General features: G+C 45.7%; 4 protein-coding genes across 4 annotated transcripts; 1 reads left to right on the top strand and 3 right to left on the bottom strand.

Moving 5' to 3' along the window:
• Positions 1-1,822: 1,822 nt before the first annotated feature.
• LOC112457209 lies at positions 1,823-3,025 on the top strand. Its single transcript, XM_025020139.1, has 2 exons — positions 1,823-2,296; positions 2,405-3,025. Exons 1-2 carry the CDS (start codon positions 1,823-1,825, stop codon positions 3,023-3,025), a joined length of 1,095 nt encoding a protein of 364 aa, XP_024875907.1.
• Positions 3,026-3,995: 970 nt separating this feature from the next.
• LOC112457208 lies at positions 3,996-6,641 on the bottom strand. Its single transcript, XM_025020138.1, has one exon. It carries the CDS (start codon positions 6,639-6,641, stop codon positions 3,996-3,998), a length of 2,646 nt encoding a protein of 881 aa, XP_024875906.1.
• A 283-nt stretch (positions 6,642-6,924) lies between these two features.
• Positions 6,925-7,394, bottom strand: LOC112457207. The gene is made up of 2 exons (XM_025020137.1): positions 7,059-7,394; positions 6,925-6,942 (listed from the first exon to the last, which is right to left on the bottom strand). Exons 1-2 carry the CDS (start codon positions 7,392-7,394, stop codon positions 6,925-6,927), a joined length of 354 nt encoding a protein of 117 aa, XP_024875905.1.
• Positions 7,395-7,414: 20 nt separating this feature from the next.
• On the bottom strand, positions 7,415-9,142 carry LOC112457210. Its single transcript, XM_025020140.1, has one exon. It carries the CDS (start codon positions 9,140-9,142, stop codon positions 7,415-7,417), a length of 1,728 nt encoding a protein of 575 aa, XP_024875908.1.
• Positions 9,143-9,211: the final 69 nt, after the last annotated feature.

The following is a 9,211-nucleotide window of genomic DNA, read 5'->3' as shown; positions in this document are numbered from 1 at the left end:
CTCTCGGGGAGAGAGCTGCCGCTACAGCCGTTTGGGCGACCATGAAGTCTAAGACGAAGCTCGGAATGGGCTTGAAAACGAAAAAATCGAAAACGGTGAAGAAAAAAAAGCTAACGAATAAACGGATACTTCCGACAGCGAAACGAGGCGGTGTATTGCCGATTCTACCGTTGTTGGGAGTTCTCGGTTCTCTGGCCGGCGGAGCGGCGGGAGTCGTAAAGGCCGTGAACAATAACAAAGCCGCGCGGCGTCAGCTGGAAGAGATGCAACGTCACAATAGCGCCGTGGAAGGTCGCGGACTTTATCTCGCTCCGTACAAATATGGACGAGGGCTGTATCTCGGCCCGCACAAACGCGGGCGAGGAGTAGCGTTGAAAATAAAAAAAAAACGTCGAAAAGACGTTAAATATGCCCGCGGGTATTACGACTAACGTACAATTGAATCGACTGGCAAGGCGTATGCGCGTACCGTTCTTCAGAGGTGTCTTCATGCGTGATTCGTTACCGATCGGCGGTGTACGTCGAAACGAGAGCGGTATCGTGAATTTGGACGATGCAGCGGGTCCCGGTACTCATTGGGTAGCGTACGCGAAGAGGGAAGATCGAGTCGTATATTTTGACAGTTTCGGCAATCTTCGACCGCCGAAAGAATTGGTGCGATATTTCGGGCCGAGCGTGACGAAGATCGAGTACAATTGCACGTCTTATCAGCGATACGATCAGAACATCTGTGGACAATTGTGCCTGCGATTTCTCCGGACGATCGACGCTAATTTAAAGCCTGACGGTGCGCCGTGGTGACTCAGTATTCGTTTACGTTTTTCGCCGACATGTCTATAACGTTTACGCTGACGGGGAAGAGCAGCATCCTCGCGGAGCACTATTTTCCCGCCGTGGATCTGAGCGACGGTGACTACGAGCTCGGTCTAACGTGTTTTGAGACTTATCACACGATTCCGAACGTGAATTCTTCGAACAATAAATTTTATTTCGACGAGGATGACACGGAAATTACGATTCCCGAGGGATCGTACGAGATACGAGCCATACATGAGTTTTTGAAACGCGAAATTTCCCGCGACGCGTAAATCGTTCCAACGATGATCATACGTCGGTCGCGAATATCGCGCGAGAGGCGACCGCTCACGCGAACAGCTACGAAGACGAGGCCGCGGAATACCCGATAGTGCTCCGCGCAAATTACAATACGATGAAGAGCGAGATCAAGTGCGCTTTCAGAGTGAACTTTAACAAACCGAACAACGTTGGATCGCTGCTGGGATTCTCGTCGAAGCGTATATTGCAGCCGAGACAGTGGCACGAATCGGACGCGTCGATTAATATTATCAACGTAAACATTATCCGCGTGGAGTGCAACGTGACCGCGGGTGCGTACAGCAACGGCAAACGTGTTCACACGATACACGAATTTTCACCGAGCGTACCACCGGGATATAAGATATCGGAAACGCCGGCGCAGATCATTTACCTGCCGATCATCGCGCGAAGCGTTACGGATCTAACGATACGCGTCACGGATCAAGACGGACGATTGCTCGATTTTCGAGGAGAAGAGATCACCGTCAGATTGCACGTACGACGACTACAGCGATAACGCGCGACGTGTGACATGCTCGTGTTGAACGACTCGGAGCACGCGACAGATAAGAATATCTTTACGACTGCGACGATCGACGATATCATCAAATCGACATTCGGTAGCGTTAAAACAGAGACGAAAACAGAGACGAGAAAGAAGCTCAACGCATCGAACGTTAAATTTTTACAATCTCTGGGATTCGCGGTACGAAACATCTGAACGATGACTGAAATTCTTAACATCGGAGGCGAGCCGGTCTTTGACGATCGCATCGTCAAGATCGAGACTCACACGTACAACCCGTACGCCAACACAACGTTCGAGTATAGCGACGAGATACGATTACCTATACAACAGCAGGATCTGTATACGTTGCCGTGCGAAAGTTTTCTCTACGTCGAAGGAACATTGACGGTGACCAGAGCAGCCGGCCAAGCCGATAACGTGGTATTGGGGAATAATTGCGTCGCGTTCATGTTCGATGAAATTCGATACGAGCTTGACGGTGTGGAGATTGATCACTGCAGAAACGTAGGAATAACCAGCACGCTCAAGAACTACGTTACGGTATCGTCTGACAGAAGCGTGATCCTGCGAAACGCGGGCTGGGAACCGCATAATAACGCGAACGGATACTTCAATTTCTGCGTACCGCTCAACCTGTTACTGGGATTTTGCGAGGATTACAAACGCGTGGTGATCAACGCTCGTCACGAATTAATCTTGATACGATCGCGCACCGACAACAATTGTCTGTTGGGAAGTCTCGCGTTGGAGCCTACTGTCAAACTACTCAAGATACAGTGGCGAATGCCTCACGTGGTATTGAGCGAGGTCAACAAGCTGTCGATGCTGCGCGCCTTGAAAAACGGACGATATCTAAGTATGGGTTTCCGTTCGTGGGATCTGTACGAGTATCCCCTGTTGCAGAACACGACCAAGCACTCGTGGGCCATTAAGACCGCGACTCAGCTCGAGAAACCGCGATACGTCGTCTTCGCTCTGCAAACGGGTCGGAAGAACGTCATGTCCGCGGACACGAGCCGATTCGACGACTGCAAATTGACCAACGTGAAACTCTACCTAAACTCGGAAGTCTATCCGTACGACGATTTGAATTTGGACTTTGGTAAACACAGATGGGCGATTCTGTACGATATATACGCGCGTTTCTGCAAGGGCTATTACGGATACGAATATCTCGAGCCGAGTCTCACCGTTTCAACTTTTCTACGTAACGGCCCGTTCGTGATCATTGATTGCTCTCGACAAAACGAATCCGTCAAAAACGCCACCGTGGATGTCAGACTAGAATTCGATTGCATGGAGAACGTACCGCCGAATACCTCTGCGTACTGTCTTATCATACATGATTGCGTGATCGAGTACAATCCGTTGACCAACGTAGTGCGCAAAATAGTCTGAGTGTTCGCGGCAACGTCGACGAAAATTTTTTCTCTCTTTAACTCCCGATACAAATTTATGAGAGGGGAAAAAGAGGGGAGCAGGATATAAAAATCAGAGTGTCGCGAAACGCGCGTCATTCCTCTCGATTCACGCATCGAAGAAAGAGAGATATTTCTTCATGTTTGCACCAACGTTCGTCGACCTGCAAGGTTTCGTCGTCGGGATGAAATTTGTCGTCAAGGAGGTGGCGGTGCTGAGAAACGGGGCCGTTCTGGCGCATTACATCTTTATATGCCCCATGCCGTGGAATCTCCTCACAAAATCCGACAAATCGTGCGCTTCCTGGTTGATTCGCAATCACCATGGATTACGATGGGAAGACGGAAACGTGTCGTACAGCAAGGTGAAGCGTTTAATTACATCAGCGGTGCTCGGTGAGGAAGAGGACAACGACGACGACGACGACGAGATGCCGACTCTCGTGTACGTCAAGGGATGCCAGAAACGATAATGGCTGGTAGATCTGCTTGAGAGTAAAGCGAGAAAAAACCTAAACATCGAGACTCTGGATGCGGATTACGAAGATATCGAATCTTTAAATAATCTAGATGTTACTGTTATTTGTCAAGGATAATCGGGATAAAGGCGTTAAACACAAAGACGTTGATTGCAGCAACGATAAAAGGCTGTATTTTAATTTTGACAAAATCTTCGTACAGAGACGCGCACGCTCGTAACCGTTGCAGGGGACTGACTCTTACTACTGCTTCGCCACTTCTCACACGCAGAATTACCACCCTAAGCCTAGGAACTTTTTTAACATCGGATCGTAGTGGATGATCGGTGGTAACTTACTTCGTCGTGGCGACAGTGACTACCTAGTATTGCCAACTTAAATCTAGAACTCTTTTAACATCCTCCCAACTTTAGATATTCACGTTTCACAAATGGAGAGAATATCTAAAGAAGCAATAAAACGAGATAAGGATTAAAGTTTTTTAACAGGTTTAACAGTGTGTCCACTTCTAGTTTTGTAAGGGACAATAGGATCATTACTATCACTTAACTCTACTCCGTTAGGCACCTGTTTTGACTTGTCAACGCTTTGCCGAATGACTGTCTTAGGCTTAACTCTCTTATCATAGATTTTACGTAACTCCTCTGGATCCGTATCAACGTCTACCTCCAAACAATATAATCTCTGAACTGGTCGCACTACTTGTCCCGTCGCAGTAATTAAACGCACGACCCTCACAATTCCGTCTTTTCCTGGGAAAAGTTCTATTACTCGGCCTAGTGGCCATTCGAGCCTCTTTGTACAATCGTTACCGATAAGTACGATGTCACCAACTTTTATCTGACGGTCATCGGTTAATTTTTTGGCAGATGCATATTTTAGCTGCCCGAGATACTCCGATCTAAATCTTTTACGCAACTCTTTTTTGAGAAATTGTCGATACTTAAATCTACCCTTCAGTTTTTCTCTGTCAATATAATCACAATCGGGTAAGCCTACTTCATGGATCTTTTGAAGAAATAAATTTGGAGTAATAGGATCAAGATCTCGAGGATCGTCAGACAAATATGTTAAGGGTCGAGCGTTAATCACAGATTCGCAATCACATAAAATCGTAAGCATTTCTTCGTAACTTAAACAAGCTTTACCAAGTATTTTTCGCAATAAACGCTTCAGAATCTGAATTAACCGCTCCCACCATCCTCCCCACCAGGGAGCACTTGGTGGATTAAACTTCCATTCCACTTTGGATACTAGACTAGACTCCTGGATTTTTATCCAATCGATTTGTTTCAGTAAATTAGAAAAACCCTCGAAATTAGTTCCATTATCGCTATAAACTATACTCGGTCGTCCCCTTCTGGCCACAAATCTACGGAAAGCTTCTATGAACTTATCGGTGGACAAAGACGACACGAGTTCCAAATGTACTGCACGATACACCGCACATGTAAAAATACAAATCCAGGCTTTTACTTCGCTTTTCAAATATAGCGGACCTGCAAAGTCTACTCCCGTAATCTCGAACACTCGAGCGTCGCGAACTCGATTCATAGGTAGAGGAGCAGTTGCCACCGTCAGAGGTTTGACATTCTGTCGTGCGCAGACGACACATTTTCTTACAATACTACGAGCGACCTTTCGGCCGTGTATTATCCAATATTCCTCTCTGAGAGCATTGAGTAATGTGTTGATATGTACATGTCCTAAACGCGTGTGGAATTCGAGAATCATCATGCGGACTAAAGGATTTTCTCCCAGTAGGACTATTGGATAACGAAACGAATAGCTATCATCTCGTTCTAATATTTTCGATTTCATCCGGATCAGATTATCCTCCGCAACAAAAACATTCATGTTACGCAATTGTATGTCGTCAATTCCGTTAAACGACTCTCGCTGGATAATTGATAAAATGGTCTTTTCAGCATTATTGACCTCCTCGCTCGTTAACTTCCCAGCTAGTCTATTCTGTTTACCCGATTTGTACAATTTGTAATTAGTAACAAACCGCTTTATGCGCGCGATCGCTCTTACCACAGTACGAAAGCTAGAAACACTGGGAACATAGAAAGGCTGAACCTTTGTAGTATTATTCATTTGAGACATCGCAGACACAATTTCAGAATCCAAAATTTGATCCGTCACTTTAGCAGTCTTACGTATTTCATTTTTTATCTCGTCTTCATAGTACACTACGTTCGAGATCGGCCACTCAGATTCATCCTTTCTTAGCCACTCCGGTCCGTTCCACCAATTTACCCTACATAGCGTATTGATTGTACATCCTCGTGACGGTAGATCCGCCGGATTTAATTCGCCAGGAATGTGCTTCCAGGCCTTGCTACATGACATATTTCGTATTTCTTTAACGCGATTGTCTACAAAGGGCGCCCAAGGACAATTCCGCTGGATCCAGAACAAAACTGTACTTGAGTCACTCCAGTATGTTATTTTCTTATCAGACATCTTAAGAGAATTTACCGTAGAACACGCCAGTCTTACGGCCATACTGGCAGCCAAGAGTTCAAGTCGAGTAATCGTCATAGGAGCAACTGGAGCTACTCTAGCTTTTGCCGTGACAAACTGGACGTTGACTTGGGAAGCACACTCCACGCGTGCGAAAATCACCGCAGCGTATGCTTTCTTACTAGCGTCACAAAACACATGAAACGTTATACTAGTATCGCGAGTTGGTGACTCAAAAGCCCAGCGAGGAAAACGAAGCTCGTTTAATCGTGTCAAGCTACCGAGCCATTTCTTAAATTCGTTTTGTATTTCGTCACAAACCTCATCATCCCATTTAATTTTAGAGACCCAAGTTTGTTGCAACAAGAGTTTGGGAGTGATCATAACCGGGCAAACAAAACTTAAAGGATCGAAGATGCGGTGAGAGTAAGAAAGTATTACTCGCTTCGTAATCTTTTCGTTCATAATTGTTTCGATCGGGGGAGTTACTAAACGCAACGTGTCATCGCTCTTATCCCAAATAAGCCCCAATACCGAAATTTCTACTTCTCCCGTCTTCGAGTGCGAATTCTCCCACCCTCTGAGTTTAAACGCTCCCTCATTCATCGCGTGTTTCGCATCATACATAAATAGCTCGACTTCGGTCATTGTGTCTAAACTTGTTACGCAGTTGTCTACATAGAAACTTTCCATCAACTTCGTGAGATTCTTATCTGCGTTCTTAAACATAGATTTAATGCTCTCATCAGACAACAATTTCTTCAAATGATAATTGATCACTGCTCCTAAAAGAAAAGGACTACATGAAACACCGAAAACTACTCGGCAATGTCGATAAACGATTATTTTCCCGAGTTCGTCATACCATAAGAATCTCAGAAAGTTCCGATCTTGTTTAGTCAAACTTATTTGCAAGAATGCTTTTCGAATGTCAGCTACGACCCCAATCCTATAAGTACGAAAACGTAACAAAATAGTAAAAACAAGTTCAATTAAATTGGGTCTTCTTTCTAGACAGTCATTAAGAGATGGAAAGTTTTTACATTTAGCAGACGCATCGAATACCGGTCTTAAAGAAGTGGTACTACCCACTTTAACGACGCCTCTATGTGGTAGATAGTGTGCCTCTTGGTCGATCTCATCATCAGGCACCACCTCAATGATTCCTTCCGCTAGCCAGTCGTTGAATACTTGATCGTATTCGTCGTACAACACCGACGATTTCAGCTTCTTAGTAGTCGTGATGAGCCGCTTCTCTGCAAGCTCCCTGTTGTTCGGCAAACTGGGATGTGTCTCGACCCACGGGAGACATACCTCGTATCGTCCTTTCGCATTGACAATGACTGTTTCTTCGAAACGCCTCAGAATCTCCTCATCGTGGTCTTTGCGAGACTTCTCCATAACCGGATCGCTGATGCCAATCACATCCAGTTCCCAAAGATCAGATACACAGGCTTCACGTTGAAACATGGAAATCGCCTGCTCGGCGAGACCGTCCGTAACATATTCGGAACCTGGCCCATCAGCGTCCAGCCGAGACTTGTCTCAACTGCTGTCAATCCACACCTGAGTTGTTTAGTACGACCGGTCATCAGTTTTCCTGCTATATCTGCCCCAATGAGAATTTTGATCGGTGCAGCGTAGTCGCATTTAAACGGTCCATCAGTGAGTTGTATGTCCATCTCCTTCAATTCATCCATCCATGGTTGTTTTTCCCACAGAGGAATTTCTGCGCATATTTCCTCTTCGTCGAACACTTTGAAGTTGCACGAATAACTGTTGTCCAGACTACACAGATGAACCACATACTTCTTATGACTCTTGACCGCAGACGTAACGTTTCCGAAAAGCGAGTGTTTGAGCTTGTGTTCACTGATCGCTTCATATTTCATCTGACGAATAATGTCCTTAGTAGCGTAAGATCGAGTGGAACCTTGATCGAAAAACACCCACACTACACGTTCTTCCTTGCCATTACGAATCTTGGCATGTAACGTCTGTAAAATTACGTCCGCTTCTCTAGTTTGATTGGAATTCGACAGTACCTTTTCTTTTCCATCGTCTGCATTAGTTGACACCGTTGCATCCCCTCGGTTGATTATATCCGGACACATTATCACCACGTGCCGTCGACTGCACATCGCACACTTTTGACTACCCCGACACACGCGACTCTGATGACCGATTTTTAGACAGTTAAAACACGCATTCTTTTGTTGTAATAACGATTTTTTCTCGTCCAATGTCATTTTTCGCGCTTTTTCACACTTTACACTCGCGTGCTCTTTTTCACAGAATACACAGTCTATCGGTTTATTCGGCTTTCCCTGTGCGTGTAGGCTTATAGCAGACGGCGTACCTTTTGCTTGCTCCGAGCGTTGTTTTTGTTTCGATGTTTTGGGCTCATCCTTCTTCAAATCGAAACCGTGCATCGCGATAGATATTCTTTCTTCATTCTCTACTTCGGATCGCAGAAACTTGATCAGCTGTGTGAGTCGTTCTTCTCTTCGTTCCCCATCTGCCCCGACCGGCACTGGATGACGCTGCCAAGCACGTAAAAGTTCTTCGGGCAATGAGGACTCGACAAGCGGGAGTAACATGGCGCCGCACTTATCCGACGTGACCCCGAGCGTTTCGAGTGCTCTTAGCTGAGCCTCTATCTTATCATACAAACTAGACAATGGCATTCGATCATCCGGCTTCAGGACATTTTGCATAACTAGCTTGAGAAGCTCGCGCACGTACACTTCCACAAGCATTTCATCTCGGCCGAAACGATTCTTTAAACTCTCGATCGCACTGTCATAATTTTCTTCCATGGGAGGAAAACTGTCTATTAGCTCGGCTGCACGCGACTGTGCTGTTATCGCCTGTAGAAGATATTGGAACTTGTTTCCTTTGTTGATGGCAGCATCCTCGTGTATCTTCTTGAATTGCGACCAGAAAGGCAGCCAGTCTTTCACGTCCCCACTAAATTTTCTAAGTTCGATCTTCGGCAGTTTTATCATAGGTTGCGCACTGGGATGTGTGTTATCGACTGTCGAATTCGCATTGTTATTCCCGGTATTGTTCGCAACAGTCGATAAATGTGTCATGGCGGCCATCCGTGCCCGTATAAACTTGCGCTTGTACTCGTCGTTGCTCGTCATCTCTGCGTCGATTGTCTCTGTTTTCACATTTTCTGTCTCTATCAAGCTTGTAATATAGACCGAATTGGC

The sequence above is a fragment of the Temnothorax curvispinosus genome, unplaced genomic scaffold, assembly GCF_003070985.1.
Source record: "Temnothorax curvispinosus isolate PA1 unplaced genomic scaffold, ASM307098v1 QBEX01007611.1, whole genome shotgun sequence".
Lineage (NCBI taxonomy): Eukaryota > Metazoa > Arthropoda > Insecta > Hymenoptera > Formicidae > Temnothorax > Temnothorax curvispinosus.
This window is presented reverse-complemented; position numbering and strand designations above follow the sequence as displayed.